General features: G+C 44.4%; 2 protein-coding genes across 6 annotated transcripts in view; one reads left to right on the top strand and one right to left on the bottom strand.

The window, feature by feature from the left end:
- Positions 1-12,718, top strand: part of NIM1K (NIM1 serine/threonine protein kinase) — a 31,311-nt gene extending 18,593 nt beyond the window's left edge. Inside the window, 5 exon segments of the mRNA XM_075137508.1 lie at positions 3,233-3,595; positions 3,597-3,616; positions 4,177-4,415; positions 9,555-9,823; positions 11,858-12,718. Coding sequence (XP_074993609.1) covers positions 3,545-3,595; positions 3,597-3,616; positions 4,177-4,415; positions 9,555-9,823; positions 11,858-12,607 — 1,329 coding nt within the window. The 5' untranslated portion in view covers positions 3,233-3,544 and the 3' untranslated portion in view covers positions 12,608-12,718.
- On the bottom strand, positions 8,169-23,662 carry HMGCS1 (3-hydroxy-3-methylglutaryl-CoA synthase 1). 5 transcript variants are annotated; one of them, XM_075137504.1, is made up of 11 exons: positions 22,620-22,705; positions 20,557-21,014; positions 20,042-20,167; positions 19,357-19,521; positions 18,563-18,731; positions 18,280-18,450; positions 17,360-17,466; positions 16,897-17,022; positions 16,464-16,627; positions 15,973-16,079; positions 8,169-10,157 (listed from the first exon to the last, which is right to left on the bottom strand). In XM_075137504.1, the coding sequence occupies exons 1-10, from the start codon at positions 22,664-22,666 to the stop codon at positions 15,987-15,989; spliced, it is 1,626 nt and encodes a 541-aa protein (XP_074993605.1). In that variant the 5' UTR covers positions 22,667-22,705; the 3' UTR covers positions 8,169-10,157; positions 15,973-15,986. The 5 variants fall into 5 exon arrangements, with proteins under 5 accessions (XP_074993605.1, XP_074993606.1, XP_074993608.1 ...); XM_075137505.1 differs by lacking the exon at positions 8,169-10,157 and adding an exon at positions 13,589-14,229; XM_075137507.1 differs by lacking the exons at positions 8,169-10,157; positions 22,620-22,705 and adding an exon at positions 23,561-23,662 and having other exon boundaries at positions 14,284-16,079.
- Positions 23,663-25,841: the final 2,179 nt, after the last annotated feature.

Raw genomic sequence — 25,841 nt, 5'->3', positions numbered from 1 at the left:
CTCAGGCTAGACAGCAGAGGGCTGAAAAGGGAATTCTTAGTGAATGTGTTGCAATATCCAGGGGCATCCTCATTAAAAACCCTGTTACTCTGAGGACTTGAGTGGTAGGAGACTATCCAGTGCGATTTCTTTCACATTCACTGGAATAGCAGCTGCAGCAGTTTAAGCACACAAAGCTGAATGGTTTTTTGCCTCTCCAAAAGGCTTAATAAAAGAGACCAATTTGCAAAACACAGTGTTTGGAGCCCTGGTCTAACTGCTTCTATATTTCCACATGGTCCATTCAAAGCTCCGTAAAACCAGGTCACTTTTACTTACCTGCCAATTTTAGGAACCGAAGTCTGTGTATCCAGTGATCTTGGTTTTGGTTTGATCCTTTTTCCTTTCATTCTAAATTTCCTTAGCTGTGATGCAGGGTTTAAACTGAGCCTGCAGCTGAAGCCTGATGGTATTTAGCACTTCTTAGAATAGGACCAGAATCTCAGTACCTGGAAATACTTGAAAAATAAGGTCAAACAAGAGCAGTGTTGGCCTGGGACAGGTCTTAAAGTCTTGATACATCTGTTCACTCTGTCTTGTGTTGCTTTTTGTAGTGTTTTTTCTTTTGCTTTTTTATTTTGTTTTTTAAAATACTAATTTGGGTGGATAAATTCTCCTGAGGTTTTTCAGGGCACCAGTCAGCCAAACTGGAGAAAAAACCCCAAAATATTGTATTTGGATGACTTCTGATTTCCTTGTTTCTCCCTTCTGTCTTAGAATTATTTTCTTTTACAGTCAGCACCCTTTTGTATGGTATCAGGGTGGATTTTACTGGTTTAGATTACAGGAAGGAACCTAGGCCATAAATAGATGGTATATATTTTGCTAACTCCAGGAATACTGAAATAGCTCATCTTAAAAGACAGGGGAAACCTAGCCAGTTGGCCAAGCACCAGGAGATTGCAGGGTTGACAATTAGTGAGAAGCCTGAAAGGGAGATTAATGGTAGGCCGTGCTCTAAAAAGGAGCGCATCGGGCCCCAGGAGAATTTGGCAGGGGCGAATCCTGGAAGCGCCATGTGCTGATGCCTTAACACAGTTTTGCCTTTCTCTTGACACCCCCAGTCCCTGCAAGGTCCTGGCATTCCCATGAGGTGTGTTCGTCTCTGTGATACTGAACGTTCACATAGACTGGGCTAGCTGCTTTCTCTGCCTTTACTGAATGTATTCATGAGGGGCTTGTATAGGTCTTTTTGAAGGAAATCCTTCTTATGCAGTCAGCCCTTTCTGTACAGCCAGTTAACTGCAAAGGCCCTCATTATCTTTGCAGAAGATGGTCTTTAGCTGGGTGACTTCTAATGCTGAATAGGCTGGCATTCATAAGACTCAGCTACCCAGAGCATCCTTTCTTTTTTTCTTTTTTTGCTATTAGTAGTAGTTTTGTGTTCCTCCTTCTGCCAGAGCAGAATTGTCCATACCTGCCACTCTGGAGTGCTCAGACTATAGCCCTAAGCTACAGCTGTTCTTTGGTATGGTGATGAGGATGTCACTGCCCATCCAAAGATAATTAATTAATTAATAGTTTGTAGCTTGTACATGGCACCTCTGACATTGCTCATGGAGTTTTCCAGACCTTTCTTATTGACAATCTGAGCTGCTGTGATTTTCCTCAAGATCAAACAGCAGAATGGGAACAGCGTTCAACCTGTCTAATAGCTGAATCACTGTGGTGGTGTACAGCAGACAAGTGGCTTCCAAAAGCCTTGCTCTGACAGAGTGCCGTCCACCATTAAAACTGTGACATACAGTTACGTTTCACATAAGTTTTTTGTTACCTAAAATAGTCTTAGAATTGTGACATGAAACAGGTTAAAACAGAAAACAACTATGAGCCAGAACACAGGCAGTCCTGCAAGAAATCGTCCTTTCCCCAAATGGAGAAGGAGAACAAATAGAGAATGTAAGGTTTGGGTTTAGGCGGGTTTTTGTTTTGATTGGGGAGGGGTTGTCCTTCCACATAGATTTTTCTTCCTTGGTATCAAATCATAAAGTCAGAGAGAACATTTGGTGCTCAATGAGGCTGGTTTGATGGGTGAATGCTGAAGACTTTGTGCAGTTGCCACTCAGTCTCTCCCCTAATAACAATTTCAGGATTTGGTCAATAGTTCTTGCATACATATGGTATTTGTCAGGGTTTTGACTCCATTTAGGTCCAGAGAATAACATACGATTATTTGTTACTATTTTATACTTTTTCTGTCAACTCTGAAAACAGCCCTTTTCTTCAAATAAGAGTAAAACAAAAAGAGTAACAAGAGTTCAAAGGCATCTTGAAACAAGTACGTTCTTTCTCCCTCCAGTTTTAAACTGTGTCAGCTGTAAGGTTGCAGCATGCACAGTAAGAAGCATCCCTGGCTCAGAGAAGTGACAGGACCCTCTGCACCCTGAGGGCGAGAGAAGCCAGGCTTTCTGCCTCTCCCTGGGCAGAGCTGTCAGCGGTGTGGCCACAGCACAGAGAGGCGAAGGGACTTGCAGAATCACTCACATGCGTCTCAGGGCAAGGAGCAGCTTCCCGGAGGCTGGGTCTGTCACCTCGGACCCTCTGTAGGAGCAGCCACGTGCTTCTGTGCCACTCCAATTCCCATTTAATGAAATCGTTGCCAGCTGCCTTTTCTTTGCCCTTATGTGGTGCCTTTGGTCTCGACTCTTGCTCGCGCAGGAGATTGGGGTTTAGAGGGCAGTGTCCACCTGGCAGTGTCACATGCCCTCTTCCAGTGCGGCACCTTAGGTGACTGTCTACCTTCCCTAAGCCCCAGGCATTGAGTTACTGGTCTAATTCTCTCCCCCTCAGTCTGGTGAATCTGTACACGACGGCAGTGAGGTGTCTCCCGCGTTCGTCAGTCGAGCGGTGCTGCAGGCTGAGAGCAGGGGAGGTGAGCATTGCCACCACCTCCGCCATCTCCCCGTCTCCGCGCTTTCATGCCCCAACTCACCGCCCTCAGGCACATGGCTGCATGATCAGCAGTTGCTGATCAACTCCTGTTTTTCAAGGTTAAAGAAGAAAGGTAAAGAAGAAAAAAATGGTGTGCTGTTTTAAAGGTAAGTGGTTGCTTGTGTATTTAGAATAAGGACTGCTTCGTCTGTGCTGCCAAACAGAGTTGAATTGGTGAAATGGTATGTGGTGTGCTGTCATTTAGTGAAGCGTATGGCTGTTATGTAAAGGTTTTAATGACTTTCTTCATCTGTCTGCTTAGGAACACCATGCGTCTGGCAAAATTTTGAGAAGGCTCAAGGCGTTAAAGAAAGCTCATCTAAATAAAGGAGGGTTAACGTGACATTGCAGTTACTTAATCCTGTATTGTCCTGCCACGTGACTGCAGGGATACTGAGGCGCAGCATTTCTTTTGCCTGGTGCACAGATTATGCTTTTCCTGTCATCTTCCAGGATCAGTTGCTTTGTTAAACCTGCCGTGGGAAGGAAACAGAAGGGCAACAAACTTCTTACAGCAAGGCTTCAAGGCACAGTGACATTTCCAAGGCACAGTGACAAGCTTGCAAGCTGAAGAATGAATCAAAGGCAAACCCTATGTTCAGCACTTGGACTGGTACCAGAATCTAAGGAGAACTACGCTTTTAAGGTCAGCTATTCAAAATGAACTGGAAGCATCTGGATTTATTCAGAGCAGTTAATCAGCTATTTATTTGACCTTTATCTATCAAGTTAGTTTTCAAAGCAGCAAGCTGAAGCCTGAAAATTCATGTCAAATGTTTTGCATGTGTCAAATGTACTGCATAGACAGTGAACAACTAGCCGCTTTCTTGCACGAAGTTTACAGTTTTAATTGTAAAGCCTCTTTTACCTTGTAGATGAAGATCCTGACAACTAAATTGGTTAGTGAGAGATGGACGTAAACAGCTTCCAGTTTTATCTCTGATTTTGAACAGAATTGTAATATGTAGGTATGCCAGATTTGTTTTTGAAGTAATTTCCAAACTAATCCTTAGACTTTCAGTAAGCTGCTTTTTTTTGCTACATTTGTCTAAGTGTCAATTATGTGCAGGATTGCATATTCATACAGAATTATTTCATTTAAACTCCTAATCGGGACATCTTGTTAAATGGGGAAGTGATTACCCTATAGACTATGACAACAGGATATATGAATGGAGGAAGTCTTGGAAAACACCGTTATTCCAGGTGGCATCGTGAGGACAGCGGAGAAGATGATGGGCACCCGGAGTGCTACGGAGGAGATGAAGAGGGCAGGCAGCACAGGCTGACCCCATTTGAGAAACTAATGCAGGATATGTCCCAGAATGAAAAAGTGGTGAAAGAATTAACCTTGGGAAAGAGAATTGGCTTCTATCGAGTCAGAGGAGAAATAGGAAGTGGGAATTTCTCGCAAGTGAAGCTTGGAATTCATTCCCTAACCAAAGGTAGGCACTGCTGTGTGGGTCACCTGCGTGCTGAGCGCCCTAGTTCTGTACATATACAAATGGACCTCTGGGGGAAGAAAGACGCTGTCTGAACCTTAAATACAGATGCAGTTTGTATGTGTCTTTTTTTTGTTGTTGAGTGAATCTATAGGCAGGGTCACAGATAAATGCTTAGGTTTGGATTAGCCTTTTAAGGAACTAGAAACATTTTCTCTAGATGGCAGCTATTACAAGAAAAATTCACCTCTGCACTTCATGGAGTTAACACATCTCATCCCATGGCTCAGACACCCCACACTTGGAAGCATGGTGTTGTGCCTCCCCTCCTGCAACTCGTCCTGTCCATCCGCCCTCTTCCCTGCCTCAGCTTATGGGCTGCAGGGCTGTAGGTGCTGAACCCCTAGGGCAGCCTGGCTAGGCACACGCCTGCCCACAGACAGGGTTAGCAAGGCTTCCTTTGTTTCATCGCAAATTTTACTAGTATGGACGAAGCTTTATTTGGTCACAGTAATTATGGTGAGAAATTGTATGGCTGCTTTACTGACTCATTTACAGGTGGTTCATTGCTGTAAAAAGCGGGGACAGGGCTAGAGATGTGGGCTGAGCACATGCAGAGGAACGAGCTCTGGTACAGCCAACCCAGGGTTTGTGTTGAATTGTCAATTATTTTTCTTTTTTTAAGTACAGGAAAGCACCTTATGTGCTGCTTCTAGGAAGAACTAGAAAGGCTAGGTAACTGCAGCGAACACTTCAGTTATAGGTATAACTAAGAACTTGTCTTCATCTGTCCTGCTTCTTCTCTTGCCTCTGACTGTCTGACAATAATAGAAACTGTTCGTGTTTTCCCTCAGGGATGACTAGTTTTCCCCACATCTTTGTACACTACTATCTCCTGTATTTTTTCTCATAGTCTTTCCAATTTGATTGACTCTCCCTCCTGCTATCATCTTACAGGTGAGAGAATGAGATACGCCCCAAAGCTTTCATGCTGTATGATCTGTTGTTATTTCCTCTAACCACCTCTTTCAGCCCAGACTGGAGAGGCGTGAAAGCTCACATTTACCCTCGTATGAAGCAGTTGTTGCACTGGGAATCAAAGTGGAGAACTGATGGTATTTATTTTTTCCAAATTTAAGCCTGCCTATGCCTAAGGGTTGCTTTAACTGGGTGTGGATTTTTTGGTTTTGCTTGTTTCAGAAAAGCATCTCTGTTCTACTTGGCCCACAGCAAGTTATTTCCTCTTCTGTTCAGTGATTTTTTTTCTTCCAGAGAAAACTTGTCTTGTGCTTACTGTTGGAGGAAATGCTGCTCCTGTACCGGGAACAGGAGGAATGCTAATGAAAGGAAGTTATAAATTTGATCTGGATGAACCTTTTACCTGTTACTTTTACCTGAGCTTACTTAGGAGACAGGTTGCTTTAGCATTTGAGTAGAGCTGATGATCGAAAAATTTTGAACTTCAGTGAATACAGTAAGCTTGGACAAACTAAATACCAAAACCAAAACCATAAGTTTTTTTTCCTGAAAAGGTTCTTTTTCACCAGAAATCTCTCAAATTATTTTTCTTTGGTTTGTTAGTAGCTTTTTTGGTTAAAATGTTCACTGGGCAAAGAGTTCATTTCTCGATACTAAGTTTGCAACTGTTATGAGGAAGGAAGGATGAAGGATAAACATCTTCTGACTCATCTCTGCCTGTGACGTTATCCGTCCTCATAAAACACAGTACGTGGATAGGAGAATAGGAACATGCACACATGCACATATGTGCGCACTGGCATGCACGCATACACACACACCACCACTCCCCACAAAGAGGATTCTGTTTTTTCCAGTAGATGCACATCGTTGTGTTGGTAATGAAGTGATGTTCCTGCACAGTGCTAATGAGTACAAGTCTTTTTTTTGCTGATTATATAAATACCAAGGCTTCATTATTAATGCTGTTTGGGTCCCTGTGATAGCAGGAGGTTTATGTGTCAGGGGGCTATTCAGCTCTTCAGCTATTCAGCTCTTCTGTTACTGTTAAGTTCTAAGTATGTTCTTTCTCCTCACATGTCACCCTATATTAAACAGGGAAACTATTTTGTTCTTTACTAAGATGAGCTTTTGTAACAATTATACGTGTGTGCTTCTCTGTAGCCCTTGTGATCTGATGCAGCAGGATACATGAAAAATGTTTTTTAGAGGGAGAGAGGAAAAAACTGCAAGATCATACTGGATGAAGAACCTTGTTTCTCACAAGGGCTGTCTTCGTTGCTTAGAGGATGCAGGAAAATCTTTGGTGCTATCATGTGTATTGGGTTATTCAGGAGCTTTATCCACTTTATTAACCTGAATTTTGGTAGAGATTTTCTCCCGAGACTGTGGTGTTGCTTACTAAGGACTGTTAGGTTCCTAAGCTCTGTGTAACCTTTATTTTACATACCTTCCAGCTGACAAACGTAGTGTGAGAGCACAGCTGAATAGATGCAATTAAGAACATCCAAAATTTACAGCCAGTCTAATGTGAAACACCAGTTGCAAAGGCAGGAATGTCCAGGCACCTAGTTTGCCTTTTTTTAAAGCAATTTTAACTTGGTTCTGTTTGTATTTTGTCTCCCTTTGCCATCGTAGCATACACCACTTCTTCCTGAAATTATTTCTCAGCCTTTTCCAAACTTCTCTTATTAAGATTTCAGCTAGCTCTTTTCAAACCTCAGACTATTGTGTATAGTCAATCAAAATCTCTTGCTACTCAGTTTTAGTATTTTGGTAAATACATTGCCTGCTAAAAATGCTCTTCTGTTCAGGACTGCTGCCATGCAAGGGTAATACAGGATTTGCAAACCAAGCATATTTTGGAAGCAGAGGGAACGAGTTTAAAAAAGAAAAGGAGGGTGTCAGTTTTTTCACGCTTTAGGTGGGTTGGTTTTCTTTGCGTATCAGGCATATACAGCTCTAATGATGCAGATTTAAAGGAGCTCGGTCCTGATTTTCGGTGGTGTGTGAACAGGATCAGGCCCTTCAGTTCTAAACCTTCCCCCCACCACCACCTTTTGTTTTAGAACTTTGCAGGGAAACGGACCAAAAGGGAAGGAATTCCTTCCGAAGGGAAGGAATTTAACATAGAAGATTTTTTTTTTTAAAGCCCAAATGCCCCCAACTTCTATAAATCAAGGTGTAACGATGCAACTACACAGTTAAGATTCTAAGAATTGTTATCCCTGCAGTATCTAAGCATTTAGTTGTGCAAATGTTACCTACTGTGAGCTGATGCTTTTTCCTCTTGGTTTCGGTGATCAATACACTACCAACACAACAAGGGTTTTAGTCTTTCACCCCTAGGTCAGCAGTCAGAGCTCTGCCAGGATCAGTGTGGTGTGCTGTTACCTTTCAATAGCTGCATTTCCTCCCGATGCACCCCGCCACCACCAGCACCACGCAGGAGTAGGCACCGGCTTTCCTAAGGGGCTCACTAGAAAGCATGGAACAGGTCAGAGAGAAGCAGCGCAGGGAAGACGGCCCTGTACTCCGCACGGGCTCCTTCTGAACACAGGAACATCAAGGGATAATTTAGCTCCTTTCACAAGAATCACATTTGCCTGGAATATCTGCTGCACTTTAGTCGGGGGATCAAGTTATGCGTGTATGTTACTAAGAAAGGTAAATATACCAAACATGGAGTTTTCTTGATCTGTACAGAGATATATGCTTATGTATCCTTAACACTTCCTTTAGATATGTTGAAACACTGCGTTAAATAACTTTATAATATTAAGTAAAAACATTTTGAATGCTTTTATACCGGAACACATGTACAAGTGTAATGGCCTTCTCACTCTTTTCTTAAAGCAACAACTAAACAATATTGAATTTTTTTTAATTTACCCCCATGTACTAGAAACTGAGGTGGAGTTTTTTCTGAAAGATTTGATAAAGGTGATTAATTGTTAAAAAAACTGTGAACGTTTGACTAAGATATTCTTGGGAAAAAACCATCTTCCCAGGAATAAAGAGTTGTTTTTATGATCCAGTTTAATTTTGCTATCCTGACAAGTTATACAAAGCCACTGTAAATCTATTTTAACCAGGCTGATCCTTCAAATACCAGCTGTATTCAATAAAGTGAAGACAAAAGCCATAACCTACCAATTAACACAGAAACATAAGGGCAATTGTGATTGACCTGTGCATACTGCTCTGAGCTAGCCTGGTGATGTGGTGCAGCTGCAGATGTATATTGTGGCCCTTGGCTTCACTGTAGGTATGCTACAGAAACATGTAGAACTTAACTGCAGCTTTGCATTACCAGGACAGTGTAAGACAGCTAGATTTGCTGTCTTACAGAATCCCTGCAACTTATTTTACTTCACTGTTTCTTTCCCTTCCTCAGAACAAAATCTCTGTGTGATGTGCATTCGTGGCCCACTGTGGCATACAGACATAAAAATGTACTTTTCCTGTATTCTGTACAGTACCAAGAACTACTCATGCACGAACGTGTTGGAAAAACTGGCACAGCTACCCTGAGAAAGACAAACCTCTACAACACTGATTTTGGTAACTGAGAATCTGTGGGGGTGTGGGATAAGAAGTTAGGGAAGAGTTCTGTAAGTCGCACCACCTTAGAAACCCCTCTCCATTATAAACTTGCAGGGTTATAGCCAGAGCCCCTAAATTACCCCCAAGTTCGTCTGTCTGCTCTGAAACAAAGCACCTAAATTTGACACCGGCACTGGTCTGCAAGTACCGGGCTCAGGCCTAGCTCATCTGAAGAGGACTGAGCTAACAACGCAAGAGAAAGCGCAGGCTTTCTTTACCAGCTTTAGACACTGAAAGCAGATGCTGTAACTGTGGCCATCAGACACGTATGAGCCTGACAGCAGTCAGTGGAGCACACTGAGACAGCAGATGATTTGATTAGCCCTTGTAATACACTACCAGCCCTTAGCTACCTCAGCAGCGAGTAGGATGCCATAGACGGAAAGGGCATGGGTGTGTGTGAAAGATTACAGGGCTTAGTAGGCCTCTGCAGCTTAGCTTGTACTGATCAGAGGTGAGCTTTTATTGCCCTTCTGTAGGCCAGCATTGTTGTAAGTAAGTAGTCCTACCATTTGTACCTATTGCATCAACAACATAGAAAAGCATTTTTCTTTTCAGAGAAAGTTGCAATTAAGATTTTGGACAAGACAAAGCTAGACCGCAAGACTCAACGTTTGCTATCTCGTGAGATATCCAGCATGGAAAAACTACACCACCCAAATATCATTAGACTATATGAAGTGGTGGAGACACTCTCAAAACTGCACCTGGTGATGGAGTATGCAGGAGGTGGGGAGCTCTTCACTAAAATCAGCACAGAAGGGAAGCTGCTAGAAACAGAGTGTAAAATAATCTTCTCCCAGATTGTGTCTGCTGTGAAGCACATGGTAAGTTGCTCTTCTTCCACAGGCATGTTGCCCCTCACTATTCTAGCAGATTTTGTGGATGTATCTTTTGGGTTTCAACTAGTAGGTTTACTGATACCAAGATTTCAGGCCCACATTTCTGAAGAGCAAAAGAGCTAGAGAAGAGCTGTCTTAAAGGTATCAGAGAAAGCTTTCACATCCACCTTGACTTACTGCCTCTCTGTTGACAGCTTTTGGGAGGAGACTGAACTGGGAGCACCTGGTGGGTGGAACCATCCCTTCAGGAACAGCATTTTCCTGTCTGCTTTAAGTTGCTGCAGGCACCAGCTAACAAAGCTTCATTTCTTCCCTCCACCTATTTCAAAACATAAGATCAGTCACTCTTCTCCTAGAAGAAAGTGTTCCAGAGAAGAGGCTTGCTTATTAATGAATGTGGGAGACTGGCATTTAAGACAGTTAATTCCTGATCCTTGCTTTGGCACAAATCTGTGGAGTTAACACCCAGCAAGTCACTTCCCCTTGCCTAGTCTTAAGTCTGGATTTAGGATGATGCTATTTGTGTAGAGCCCAAAGCATCTTGTAAAGGCAGAAAAGAAGCAATTAACTACTTCAGTACCATCTCGTCTGAACCTTGTATAGTAACTGCAGTTACTTAAAACAACAGCATAAAAACACGGGAAGACTGTTCTGCAAGTTTGAGAGGTAAAACTAGTATTCGTTGAAGTTGGCTCAGGGTGCCCTCCGGTGGCTCATACTCTCCTGCCACGTAATAGCCTCAGGCAAAGTCAAAAGCAAGGATGTTCCCAGGTCAGACATCTAGAAAATGCATTACAAACTGCTCATGGCATATATAAACAGTACGCATTTTTTATGTATTTTGACAAAATGATCGTATCTACTGTAAGTGACGGATTAGCTTCAACACCTTTTCCATAGGACAGGTACTCTGCAGCTACTGGAACTTATTTTACATTTCAAGATCGCATCTATTTCTTAGCATTAAACCTGACTACCAAGCAAACCTCTTCACTTGTACACACAGACTTCTGCAAAACCTTTTACTTTTGCTAAGCCATCAAATCCAGGTTAAATCACATCTCACTGCTGCCAGTCCACACAAGGACAGAATATCCCTGCCTGTTACTGGTGACAGTTTAAAAATCTTAGGATGCCGAAGGGTTTCCTTATTGCCTCCAGATACATGCACCTTGTTACTTCAAAGGGTAGAGCAGAGAGTGCTCAAACACATCCATTCCTCCTAGTTATTTCAAAGATGAAGTTAAACTCTTACCTAATCAAAACAGGTGTATCGCCACTAAGCAAAGCAAATTCAGTTTGAGTCCTTGGCTACTACTGCCATTTCCAAGGGAAAAAAGTACAAGTTACAGCGTATGTGTTTATTTTCGATTTCTAAAACTAGAAGACACTGAATTTGGTGTCCTCAGCAACGTGAAATACCACAAGGCACAAGTCTGTGGTCCTTTTCTTCTGCCAACACTAGTTCCTCAGAGGACATCAGATCACACAACAGAATTGCAGCAACTTTCTTACTTTATCTGTGATTACCTTCACTCGGTGAACTAAAAGCTTTCACGTCGTAAGTCCAGAAGCTTACAATATATGGAATTAGTTAAAAGGAAATGGTGTTTTGTTACTTACATCATTACAGAAATGTAGTAATTGCAAAAGCAAGTGTTCTGAACGCTGAAAAGGTACAGATTTTGCACACGAAGATATGTAGTCTTGTAGGATTAGCCATGATGCCATCACAAATCTATGTCGTGAAAGTAGTTTGTAAAGTTGAGACTGCTGTTCGTAAAAAAAAAAAGCATCCTTCTTCCCATCTTCTTCACCTACTCTATTGTTTTTGTGTCAGTAGAGAATTAAGTTAAAATTGTTTAAATACTTTTTTTCAGTTTCATTGCAATGCTTATTTCTGACTTCGTCCAAGAAAACTCCCTTCCTCCTGTGTGGTAATCAATCCACGATAAGAGCTAGTCACTTGAGAACTGTCCTGTGAACAAGCTAATACTAAATTTTCCTCTTGTTCTACAGCATGAGAATAATATCATTCACCGGGACTTGAAAGCAGAAAACGTCTTCTACAGCAGCAACACCTGTGTTAAGGTGGGAGATTTTGGATTCAGCACAATAAGTAAAAGAGATGAAACTTTAAATACTTTCTGTGGCTCCCCTCCTTACGCTGCCCCCGAACTCTTCCGAGATGAAAAGTATGTTGGCATTTATGTAGACATCTGGGCCCTGGGAATCCTGCTGTACTTCATGACAACGGGTATCATGCCATTTCGGGCAGATACAGTGGCCAAACTGAAAAAGTGCATTCTTGAAGGGACGTACAGTTTGCCTCCCTGCCTCTCAGAAACTTGTCAGAAACTGATAAAAGGAGTCCTTCAGCCAGTACCAACCGAACGATACTCTGTCAAACTTATTATGAACAGTGAATGGATGCAAGGAATACAGTACCCCAAACCTTTACAGCCGTTTAAACTGGATCCAAAGTATTTATCAGACATCAGTGCACTCAAAGAAGAAGAAATCGAAGTGAAAAATGTTCTGCAAGATCTGGGAATCACAGAAGAGCACATTCAAAATAACCAGGGAAGAGATGCACGCAGCTCAATCACAGGGGTCTACAGAATTGTTTTGCACAAAGTACAGAAGAAGAGGGCACTTGAATGTGTTCCTATCATGTCCCATCCAGACCCTAAAGATCAAGACTTAAGGAGAGGAATCAGTTCGTACAGCGGGGTGAAGCACACATCCAAGCTGTGTTCTATTTTATAAATTGCACTGCAGGTTTTCTAACTCAGCACATTTAACAAAGGGTTTTACTCACTTTTCACAAGTTCTGGTGTGACATTTTTTGTAATTTTTGAATAAACCAAAAATGCCTCACCTCCTTCGCGTTTCTCAAGTCACAGTATAGCCAGCGCAAGAACCCCAGTAAGTGAAACTGGTAGGGGATCATTAGTGGAGGTGACCTTTTAGTAAAGAGCAAATAGTATTGCATTTAACACACTTGGGAGATTCTCAGCACAGGCATGTAACAGCTAACCTCTTAAAAAGTTTTACCTTAGCTTGACACAACTTTACCGCTGCAAACCAGGAGAGTTTTTGCAGAGAACTAAGTTTAAGCAGAAACCAGACCATAATCTAAACAACTGCAAATTCTTCTTTAAAACTCCTTCAGCAAATTAAACATGATGAAATTAAAAAAGCTCTGATATACATTTTATTTTATTTAAAGACACAGCAGTGCTGTTGTTGACCACTGTTCCTGATTTGTCAGAATTCAGAGAGGCAAGTTAGGATATGCTGCTTTAACCCCGCACACGTGGTTGTAATTCCTAGTGCATAATTGGTTGGGCTACCACCTATTAACCTTCTGACACCTTCTGTTACTTGCATGAGTCTGACAGCCTACGACTGCTTGGACTCCAGTTGCACTCTAATAAAGAAAGATTTAAGTGTACTCCAAAACTCATGTAGTTTCACATTCTTGCTTTAGCACTAGGTATCAGTAAAGCACTGGGTATCAGTAAGCTGAATGCAACCAATAATAAAATGTGCTTATATATTGAGCATTACAGGCTTGTAGTAACTCCTGCCATACTCCTTTGGCAACAAAAGGTGGCAAAAACCTGATTTTGATACACTTGACCATTGCAAGTTAAAAGTTGGATAGCCTGACAACTCCAGTTGTTCTGAGCCTCACCATCTACACCAAGGTGTAGATACTCTTATCTTCAGCTTTAATTGCTTATTTTGTGCTTTAATCGCTTATTTTGTGCTTTAATCTTCAACACCATCAGCTCAAATGCAAACGGTGGGAAAGCGCAGTAGCTGTGCTTCTCTGAACAGGCCTAGTGGACGTGCCTAAGCTAAGCGGTAGAGCCTGTATGATTTTAGTTAAGACAAGTAAACCAATAGGTTTAGAGAGGTACAGCTGGTGCTTTCAAATTTACGGGCAGGATGCCTTATCTATTATGGGGACTGATGAGATGCTCAGTTGACTTTAAAAGGAGTAATTAATGTAAATGAGCAACAAAATGACTTGAAAAGCCACCCATGGGAAACTGGACTCAGTGAGGCTCAGGCAAGTACAAAGCAAGAACTGATCCCCCTTCACAGTTTTTCTGAGGGGGATAAAACAACACCGTATTTCACAAGAGAGTAATAAAGATGAATCGTATTTCATAAGCTGGGAATTAATTCCTCCACTATAAACTTAGATGTTTTCATATGGAAACTGTTATCTTGAAACACAGCCCTGAAATAATGGCTTTGCACCAGCCTTAGCAACCCTTTCTTTCCATTCTTGGAATGGAATGAAAGATCCACAAGGTCCACACAGGTTGTGAACCCACAACTTCAGGTTTTCAAAGGGCCAGTTTCCTCTTTCTTTCCTGTTAAAGAAAAAAAATGCATACTGAAAACCCAACAAGTCCACACTACTCCAACAGGTTTCAAATATCTCAAACTTTATTTTAATAAAGGATCAGCCTCACAGACCGCGAGGTCCCTGTGGTTAACTTTGTGCCAGTAGATCACTTCTAGGCTTGTCCACTGCCAGCAATGGACTTTGTTCCATGGCGATTTGTTTTTCTGGTGCCAAGGGAAGTTTCACAAGGGCAACCTAAACCGAAATACTTGCAAACACTATTGTCATGCATCATTGCTCCATCCTTTTCAGCAGAACAAACTGATTAGTATTCATCAATTTATAATAAACAACTATTTTACCAAGGCTTGACTGTACAAATACAGCAAGTTATCAAATCCTAGTGAGTGACACGATACAAACACTTCATTACACACCAAAAAAAAAATTGCAATTTATCAGACAAATCAGTTTTTGCTACTTTATATTAGATAATGTAGCTTTGGAGAATTAGCAAAGAAATAAATTCAACAAAACTTCATTCTGTACATTAGCTCAATTTAAATATATATTACAAGCTTACAAGGCTCATGTCATAGTTAATTTCCAATCTGGGCTTTAAAAATCTACCGGAACGGACTCCATTAGCATTGTATATCTACCACTTGCAAAATGGACAGCTTTTAGCTTGCATGTTTTGGGGGCGGGGGGAAGACCCCACTTCTACAATATTACCAATAGCGAAAATGACTTCAAAGTACAAAGCCAAATTCAAAGTTAGAAACAGTCTTTCAGAAATGCATTATATAAAGAATAGTGAGAGGCCAGAGCTCCAGACAAAGTGATCTTCCTCCCTTCCTTTGTTTGCCAGTTAGAACAGCTCCATAGTATCTGGAAGTTTTATCTGAAAATTCTGCTGCCTTACATACTTCTATCAAACAATCCTGAAAGATGCCAAATCAATGAACTCAAGAATTGCAACCTTTTTGTTTCTTTAGAAGAAAAAAAAATTACTACCTCCTTCTTTTTCCTTTTTCCTCCCAGGCTGCTGTGATTTTATAATGCCAGTATAAAACACATAATAGAGACGTTAGGAGGAATTGCGTAGTAACCAGCAGAGTTGGTCACAGAGTTTCTTGGAAGAAAACCACCTGTCAGTCTAGCTGTTCTTGATCCAGTCATTTTGACAGGGGAGAGAGAGATTCAATTCCAGCAATGGATGTTACTTGGTTCTATACCTTTCCCAAAGCAATGGGGTGGTGGGAGGTAGACTGGGAGAAGAAAGGGAAGATGATAAAGGGAAAGAGAAGTGCAGTATTCAGAAGATTGACTGCTTACTGTCAAGGCACTGAGAACCCTAACATTAAAAGCTTGGACTATTTTGCCACACGCTTAAGTACAAGTAGAAGTTAACAGTGTAGGTTTCAAGTCATTTTACATGGAAAGAGCAAGCAGAAGAGCCTCTTTTTTCTATGTACAAAGACCTTGTAATAGACTACAGCTACTACTCAGCAATTAAAAAAATTCAGACATGTTAAGGAATCCACACAGCCCCTGGCAAGTCCCTCCATCTCCAGTATATTCATGATTTTAGTGTTCTGAAAATAGTATAAATATCAGCACACCATTTTACGACAAACCTTTTCAGGGAGCTTAAACAGTTTTTCCATTCTCCGGTGAAGTACTACTGTACACTGACACTTCAGCACTACTGCAATCCTTTTTCTCTCTCTCTCACCCTACCCTCACACCTTGTTTCATTCCCCACCTCACAGAGGTATCTTAATGCTCCCCATTGGAAATGGCAACAGTAACGCCTTCAGATTCTGTTGTTGCAGGGATTCTTGGCACTTTCTTAGCAGGGCTTGGGATGTGCTAAGAAGAAGGGAAAAAAAAACACCATTAAATACAGTTTTCTAGTTCACAGACATTCATAGTTCATGGCTAGTCCAACTCTCAAACAACATTCATGCTACACTGGACGGCTTGGTCTTAAGTCAATCAAATCCGTCATGCTTCATGCAAACTGATTATGTGAAAAGAGCCAGTTTGTTCTTGTTTCGTTCTTGTGCAGCTTCATTCTTGATACGATGAAATGTTCAATTTTTTACTTCTGGCTTGTATGTTACATATGTTAACAAAGTATTTAATGTAACTTGTTAAACCACTTCCTCTTTTAACATATGTGTGCATGCTAAGATAAACACGTAAACTGTTCCACCATTTATATCAAACTTTAAAAGAGTGGTGAGTGTTCACCTCATGAACAACGCCTGGGTGGACAACTTCAACTCCTGCCTCCAGAGGTCCATCACCCATGAGTGGGCGCCGCGCGTAAGTTCTCCTGTGTTTTTCATCCACGCGCACAAGGTACCACGTTCCCTCGAAGAGATCTTCTACCGAACACTGTGGAATATAGTTGGCTGTAAAAAAGCCAGTAGCACACCGTTAGTTGGTTCCCGGTGAGAGTTTTACACAACACAGGCCTTTGCAGTTTGGACGTGGCAGGACAGAAAAAACAAGTCTGCATTTTTGTTTCGGCCACATTGGGCCAATGAACACGAGCTATTCAGAAGTAGAAAGGGTTGGACATTTCCTTCATTCTACACCCTGATTATTTAAAGTCAGGTGAATTAAGTGATGAGCATTTTGCTATAAGACTAGGAATGATTTATATTTATGAAGTTCTTACCCAAATGATGCGTTTCCTGCCTAATCTTCATGTTTTCAGCAAAGACATCAGGTGCAATACATTTTCTTGAGTCAAGTCTTGTTTTGAGATCAGAAAGGCTGGCAGTTATTTTGTCCAGGGCAGAACCTACAATGTAAAACCATCATGTAAGGTACACTAGTGTCGAGAACTGCATGTTAACATTTCAAACCCATTCAAAATATTTTGCGTTGCAGAAGCTGAACTTTTAGTCATTTAAAAAGATTCCCACTTACTCAATCAAAATGTTAACAGAGTTTAAAGAATATGGTTTATTTGCCCAAGGAGACACTTAAACATTCCCTGGAGCAGGAACATCTTCAGTTTAGCATTGCTGTCATTAGGCATTGTTCTGTAGGTTTACTTATGCTGGTGAGCAGTGGAACAAGGCATTTAGAGGTGAGCTGTGCAAGGGAGTTAATTAACATCTCTTCCTTTCACTCACCAGGAGTGGCATCCTGTGTAACTCTGACGGAATACAGCGTAGCAGCAAAACCAGAGCCGTATGAGAACACGCTGATTCTCTGTCCTGCGAGCTGCTCTGGGGAGTACCTGCAAATCAAGCAGCAGTTGTTTAAAGTGAGAATTAAGCCAAGGTGCCAATTTTAAATGACTAGAAACTACAGCTAGCTTAGAAAAAGCAGCCAGCAAGTTATATCAACCACAATACACATTTAGCATGCTATGTGCATAAACAATGACTTTTTAAAACACAATTTCAAACGCTGCTGTTTTGTGATGAGTTCCAAAGCAGCCTAAGCAAAACAGAGCAAAGAAATGCCCAGAATATGATTATCTAGAAGGCAGGCAATTTTTGTTCTTAAGTGACCTAAAGCCTAAAATGACCAACCACATCTTGGAAGGCGAAATCAGAATAAAGAAAAAAGGATCCAAGATGAATGGTTTAATTTAAACTTAACATGATTTTGTAAAAGTCTGCTAGTGAAAAAAAAAAATTCTTAAGTAAATACTAATTTAACTTGGCTTTCCTTAGTACAGTGAAACAGAGAAGGCATTCTGATTCTCTTTTCCACTGCAGTGGGTTTTTTTTTTTGGGGGGGGGATGAAGGGGGAGTGCAGGGAGAGAGAAGGTTGAGGCTGGGGAAAGACACCACCTTACAAATAAGATCCTCCTTTGGAAGGCAGTGAGGAGCTGTTTCAGATCAGCTTCTGACACAGAAATTTTGAATCTGCTTGTCACTTGAACTGCTTGTGTGTGCAGAATGATTTTTTAACTTTAGTCTTGCTGCTTCTAGTACGAAAAGGTTTGCTAGATGGTACTTTTACAAAAGGGTTTTCGAAACAAAAACCTTTTATGACCTTACATATAAAAAGCTATGACGTTTTTTCCAATTTTATGCTTACTGGGCTAGAAGAGAGGCAAGGCAACCATAGACTGAAGGGGTATACATATTTCCATTCTGATTGGATACGAGTAACGAAGCTTTGGTTTTCTCATTGAAGAGCTCTGCACTAGCTTTCATAAAAGCTTTTTCCACATCTCTGTCAAAATATGTATCTTCAAGTTTTACATCCCTATTAAAAAAAAGTTCAGAAACAGTTACTAAAATAGCAGAAAGTAAAAACACACCTTGGATGTTTAACAAATTAAGATTATGTGAATGAGGAAGACAGCAGCCATTCTCACCTGAAAGCTTCCAGACCACTGAAAACACCATTTGCTGTTTCTGGGTTCTGGTCACTAAGAAAGTCATTCAGCAATAGTCTAGCCACAGATTTCTGTACCAGTTTACAATAGGGAGAATGAAAGATCATGAATCCAAAGTCATTCAAGGTGAAACGTCTGTCCGTCCCCTCTGGAAGTGGCAGAAACATTGGGTTACAACTTATGTTTAGTACTCGCTTCAACTATGAAAATAAAACAGGGGGATGGCAGGATACCAGTCATCATAACACATCAGCATACAAGAGACAACCATAAGACTACTGCCGTCAAGTTCATTTAAAATACTGTTGCCACTTCTATTTAAAAATTAGGTTTTTTACTGGTTTGTGCCCCAACTAGCAGTGTTTGCCCTTCTTCTAGAAGAAAAAGCTATAAGCTTAACAGAATCTCTGTATTTCTACCCAGCATTTTGACATAATAAATAATCCACTTAACTATCTAATCTTCACACCTATACTTATTACGAGTCAAGCAATTACTAAACATAATAACACACTTAAGCAAGGTATTGTACATTACACCAACAAAGCCTGTGGACTACTCCTTATTGATGATCAGGTACTTAGCCATACCAGAACAGAAATAAGACATTTCTTGTGGGAGAGAGCAAACATTTCAATTGCTTCAGAACACACAGAAAGGGACTACATACTAGTCTTTAGATTGGATGCTAAAACTTGAAAACACATCGTCTGTGTAGTTACACACTACAGTATTTGCCAGATCTTGCAATATCATGAGGTGAGGCTACGTACCCTTTTGCCACTGGGCGTGTATTTTGTTGCGATAAACAGTATAGCAGCGATCTAATGCACTGAGGTAGCACTGTATAGACAGTTTGCCATCAACTACAGGATACTCAGAGACCATATCTGGTTTATAGAAGTCGTACGCGTGCTGCATGTGGGTTCCACGCAACCCTGATGGACAGAAATTGACAAAAGTTGAAAATTACTTTATTCAGCTGCTTTGAGTCAATCTGAATACATCACTTAGCACACGAGAGGCAACAAGCAATATCTGGCCCCAGTCAAGCAGATTTTCATAGCACTTCAGACCCTTTAAGGTAATGTTTCACACAGTTCTCAATTGCTTGTTAAGTACGGTAGGACTGAGCATGACAAACACAAGTAATGAATTATTTCCATCATTTTGCCTTGGAAGTAGAGCACTGTGTTTTTCAGCTCTACTCCACTCTTTATCAATTTTATTGGGGAATCCCCAAGGAAATAAACAGACAGGAGCATCTCTAACTGTTCCTTGCTGCCTCCTGTAACGTGACTCGGCCAAGTTAGCCCGGAGCAAGAGGAGACAAAGTACAATTTCTGACATTAGTGGGAGTTAATCCAGCCCTCCAGCAACCCACAAAAACCAGGAGACAGGCTTCAGAACGGATCCAGTTATCTGGCTGAACGGTATTTGTTTTCTCACAGGACTAACCTCTCTCAAAAATTAACGGAGCATTTGGACCAACTAGCATAGCAACAGCACCAGCTCCACCTGTTGGCCTGGCATTTCCAGTGGCATACACAGCTATGTCTCCAGCAACAACAAGTGCATAGCGTCCTGTCAAAAACACACAGAAATAACCATGAGAAACAGCCAAGAATCTAGCACATTTCAATATCCATCAGCAATTTTTAGACTTTGGTTATAGAGGAGATGACCCCAAGATTAAGGGGCTCTTCAAGCCTGACTTTTCCCCCATATTTCAATTTCCTGGCAGCCACCCAAATTTAAAGCAAAAGACCAGCGATTATTAGCCATGTCATTACTTTTTGCACTGTAACTGAAGTAGAGGCAAATGCCCAGAGCATTTAAGAAAAGGGCTTCAGAAGAGAAAAATAGTTTACCCTCTGGGTTTTATATGGTTAAACATGAACACTGTCATTATAAAGCAGGCTATTCAAAACCAGAAGATGAGGTAACTTTTCAAGAAAATACGCTGAACTTACCATCCCAAGAACTGGACTCGATCCAATTAATGGCATTAAAAAGAGCAGCGGTGCCTCCATAGCATGCATTGGTGGTGTCGATTCCTTCTACATCCGTATTACCAGACTCTTCAAAAAGCTGCATCAGGACAGTCTTTACAGATTTTGATTTATCAATTATTGTCTCCGTTCCAACTTCTAATCTCCCGATACAATCATAGGAAAGGCTGTTCCTCTCCATGAGCTTCTGAACCACAGTCAAGCAGAGAGAATTGATATCTTCCCGGTCGGAGCAGAACCCCATCTTTGACTGGCCTAGCCCAATGGTGTATTTCCCAGCATCCACACCATCATACTTCTCCAGCTCTGTCTGGTCAACATACTGAGAGGGAAAATATATTTCTAGTGCAACAATTCCCACATCTTTGGGCCAACAGGATTCAGCATTCACTGGAAGAGACCCAGGCATCGTGGCAGATCTTTAAGAAAAAAAAGAAAACCACAAAACTAGCTCATTTATTCACATCCGTTTTGAGAGTCCTACTTCCACTTTCTGTAGGTTTATAGGGTATTCTACAAGGGCATTTGCAAACGGCAAGCCTTTGCCTCCAGGAAGACTTCGGCCTGAGCATACTGTAAACATCAATATAAAATGCTACAAAACTTCCAATAAGAAGCACTTTTAAGTGAAAATACAAATTTCACCCCTGGAGATTAACAGATGTCACTTAAGCCCCAGTTATTTCGCTGAAGCAAAACACACGCTTAAGTGTTTGAGAAATTAGTCTCAATGTTCATTATTCTATTTCTGCTTATAGGCAAACTCTCAATTTTACGCAACCAAGCTAGAAACATTGGATTTTTTTTAAAATGTTGCTAGCTGAGAACTTGAGTTTAAAATTTATCTTCACCAGGAAATCTCTGCCTTAAAACAGGCCAGGACTTTTCAAAATTGTTTCTATTTTTAAACAAAGTGATCCAAATTGCTCCATTTTGTTTATACTTGCAATGAAGATCGCAGAAATTTTTCTGGTGTGGTGGGGTTTTTCGTATTTTTGATTGGGTTTTTTGTTTGTTTGTTTTAGGCATACTCTATTTTGGCATTCCGCAACACTGGAACTCCCAACGCCAGGCCTGGAGGAATATTTCACAGGCCGAGATGAACACGCAGGGGTTCTCCCCGATAGACCAAGTTTTCTTATTTTAACCCCGTAACTTTACTGTCACTACGTTCGAGGATACACTACATTCTAGGATATACTACATCCTATCACTTTAACCCTATCCCTATTACCCAGGCAGGCACCATCTACCTGTACTTTTGCTTACATCCCTGCAGAGTACTTGTCCCTTCTGCGCCCAGCTGCAAGGACCACCACACTGACCTTACCCACCTTCTTCCATAAAACCACGACGAGCCCTATAAAGGAATAACGCCTTCCTCTGCAGGAATGGCGACTTTACAGGATGCGTATTAAGACAAGTGGTAGGAAAACATCAAACGCGTTTTCTGCTACAGGTCCAGTCTCACCTAAGACCTGAAGTAACAGCGCATGGCTCGCCACGCATTTTGATTGCCTCTAATAAAGTTTCCGCCGTACCTATGACGTAGCTAAAGTAACCTATTATTTAAAGTGTTTCTCTTGTAGCCTTCATTCATATTAAAACGCGTAAACGGGAGAAAAAGGCTATTTAAAACTATTTAAACTGCAGCGCGCTGCCACGATCCCACCCGAACCAACCAACTTCGCGTTGTTTGCCCGCCCCGCTGCCACCCCGGCTCACGCTCTCGCCTCCGCTCGCCCGGGACCTCCTCCCCCTTACCCCACCCCGTCACGACGCCCCTCACCTCAGGCGACCGCCGCCCCGCTCCGAGCGCCGCCTCCCTGAGGGCGCTGAGAGCGGCGGGCCCCCCCGAACGCCTCAAGGTTACCCGTGACCCGGCCGAGGAGACGGCGAGGAGCCACCGGGGTGGCGCGGAGGACGTCCCGCCGCCTTCCAACCGCAGCGCGGACCCACCACAACGCGAAGTCCGATCACCTCCCGCCTCCCCCACCTCAGGCGACCGCCGTCCCGGCCCTTACACGTTACGGAATCCCATGGCCGGCTCCCGGTTCGGAGGACCGCGCATGCGCGGGGAGCGCGCAGTCGCGGAGAGCTCGACCCGCTTCTCCATCAGGGGGTGCTCCCCGGCCCTGCCCGCACCCCCGGGTGTCACCTCGCCACGCCACGAGAGGTCACTGCGACACTCGGCACGGCAGGGACCGTGCGTGAGCGTGGCATCCCCCGGCTGCCTTTGCCCTGCGCGGTGGGGGGGTGGGGGGTGGGGGTGGCGTGGATGACACGGCCGTCCCGTCCTCTCCGGCTTGGGTGGGCGCCTCTGTCGCGACACTGAGTGGCGATTAAGGGACACGCCGAGGGCGCCGCCGCTTTTAAGCTTTTTCGTGGCCCCCGGGGCGAGGGCAGCGCCCCACAGCAGCCGCCCACCGCAGCTCACCCAGACGGAGGGCTTCCCCCGCGGCAGGGCGGGAAGCAGCAGCCGGGGCCCCCGCCCCGGGGAGGCGGCTCCTGCGGGAGGCGCTGGCCCCGCCGGCTGCCCCGGGCAGGGAGCGCGGCACGCCCCGCCGCGACACGGGCGATGCTCCACGGTGCAGCTGGCAGCGCCCGGCGCGGCGTGCGACCGGACACCTGCCTTAAGAGACACGCAGACACGCCTTTGTTGTTTTTTCTTTCTGCCTTTTTTCCTCTTTTTTTCTCTTCCTCCCTCCCCCCCCCCCCCCCCCCCCCCCGCCGCACTGCAGGCACCACTTCAAACGCGCTTGCATCCACTGAACACGCCGCTCCCAGCTATGCCGACCCAGCCTCAAGCCCCGCGGGCGGCTCCGCGGGGTGCCGCAGCCCCGCCGCCCCACGCGTGCTTCCCCCACGCGGCTCCGCGTCCCCCGCCGCGGCTGAGGGGAGAGGCAACCGAGACGACAGCGCACGCCGCTCAGCCCAAGGGCCTCCACGGTCGAGCCGTCCTCACCTGTCGGAGTCGATGGCTCCCGGTGTCGCTCGCCGCTCCGCACCCTCGCCCGTTTCCACGCACGGGGGGAAAACGCAGGCCACCGGCGTGCGGCGCCTTTAAACAGCCCCGCCGCCCGGGCTCCGGCCCGCGCCCTGAGCGGCATCTCCTCCCGCCAATCACAGCTGCCACCGCTTAGGTCCCGCCCGCAGACCGGCCCGCAGCTGGCGGAGAAGGCGGGGGGAATGGTGTGAGAAAGTGACGCGGCGTGGCCAGAGGGCAGCGCGCCAATGAAGACGCGGCAGAGTCGGCGGGCGCTCAATGAGAGCCGAGCGCAGCGCGGGGGCAGCCAATGGGAGCGCGCTGCCGACCGCGGGTGAGAGTAGGACGGCTGCCGGTCCCCGGCGAGGCGAGGAGGCGGTTGCCTGGCAACGGGAGGCAAGGCCCGCCCCGCCCTGGCGAGAGCTGCCCGTCGTGTCGCCCCAGCCCCGGCCCGGGGGTCCCGGCGGCGCCCGGGGCTGAGAGCGGGCGGGGAGGGCTGGGAGGCGGCAGCGGCTGAGAGGAGCCCCGAGGCTGGTGGGGGCGGCAGGGCCGTGAGACGCAGGCCGGGACGGGCAGGGGTCAGCGGGGCTTCCAGAGGCCGTGGAGCCTCAGGAAGCGCAGCCCCACGGCCGAGGCCTGCGACATCTCCCTTGCCTGTGAAACCGACCCGCGGGCCTTCCCGCTGGCGGGCCAGAACGGGGGGCGTGGGGCGCGCACAGGCGCTCTGCCCCCGAAATTGCCTCGCGGAGGATGTGATGTCCAGTCCTGCCTGCCCCGGGTCCTCCCCAAACAGTCTCTTCCCAGCTTGTTACATCAAGAGTGTGCCAAGCTGTATCTCATGGCGTTATTTGGCAAATTCACAATTAGCTAATCTATGGGTTTCACACGCCAGCCTCTGTAGGCTCTAGGCCCTGTGATGATTTATATCCAGTTAATCCATTACTGCGCAGGTTACGAGCGTCCCCAGAGGAGTCCTCCCTGCCAGTACTGGGAGCACAAGCCTTTGTTGCAGATGGGAAACTGCTCGATAAAAGTCACACACGAATTTTGAAGCCTGGGTAATTTGGTTGTAAAACACTGCTCGAGTCAAAGGAATGTACTCCCTTAGCAGCCGGTGTCAGGTTCTGTGACATCGGATTGCTACAGCTAGCAGAGGACAACACCTTGCTCACCTCACACAGTATCAGGGTGTTAAAACCATGTTATTTCCACCATCTCAGGGGCAAGTGAAAATAATGCAAAAGAAAGGGAGAAACTGTCATTGAAAGTCTTAACTCCTATCGTGTTTGTTCTATGTTTTGAACTTGTAACTGTTCTGCTATCATAATGTAAAATCACAGATTTGTTGTATAACTCTTTGTAGTGCAAAGATTGAGAAATACTACTGAGAAATTGGGAGAAGTTTTGTTTGCACGTGTTACCCTGCAGTCTTCTGATAAGCTCATGCCAGTCCGTGTACAAGCCAGTTCCATTTGTAATTCTGAAAAAACACACTGACAAAACGCAAACCCAATAGGTGATGCATAGTTACATCATGTAGACACACTGTTATCTTCTGTCCCTGCAGACCAAATGGACTTCTTGCTAGAAAAGTTGAACTTCTGCTCTGGGAATCTAAAACTTCAATTCCTCCCTATTTTCCCTTCCTATTACAAAAAAACAAAAACAAAAACAAAACCAGAACTGTGTCCTTGTTCTAGACTTGAGAACGGGCTCCTACCGCCAGCCTCTTATTATATGCCTTGGTGGCACAATGTGTCCTGACATGGGGGTACTTGGACTGTTCCGGCTTTAGGGAAGAACAGGCGCTCAGGAGGAGGTGAAGCAGTCCACCTCGTTCTGGGAACTCGTGTTAGGGCTGCGAGCGCACCCTGAGACCCCTTCCCCGCTCCCTGGGGGCTCAGCTCCCTGTGCACAAGGCCGGGTCCGATACAAGGTGCTCACGTAGCCTGGGATGGGGCTGCAGAGAGAAGAGCTGTGTGACGAGGAGCTGCGAGGAGCCTCCTCGGTGGCCTCTTCCCCTTCACTTGGGAGCTGTGCTCAAATGTGGCCTGAGCAGTGCTGCGGCTGTGCCTGTGCCTGGCTACGTCCCTTGCTGACCCTGAGCCGCTGACTTGACTTCCCAGCTTCACCTCCGACCTGCTCATCGCTACAGACTTGTCCAGAAACCCGGACTCTTGGCTGACCCTGCTTGCCGTCACTGGCCCTGCTCTCCTTTTTTGTTTGGGCACTGTGAGAGCATGCCCTTGTCGGCGAGGTC

Source organism: Calonectris borealis, chromosome Z (genome assembly GCF_964195595.1).
Source record: "Calonectris borealis chromosome Z, bCalBor7.hap1.2, whole genome shotgun sequence".
Lineage (NCBI taxonomy): Eukaryota > Metazoa > Chordata > Aves > Procellariiformes > Procellariidae > Calonectris > Calonectris borealis.
Note: the sequence above shows the minus strand (reverse complement) of the source record. Positions and strands in the feature narration are given on the sequence as shown.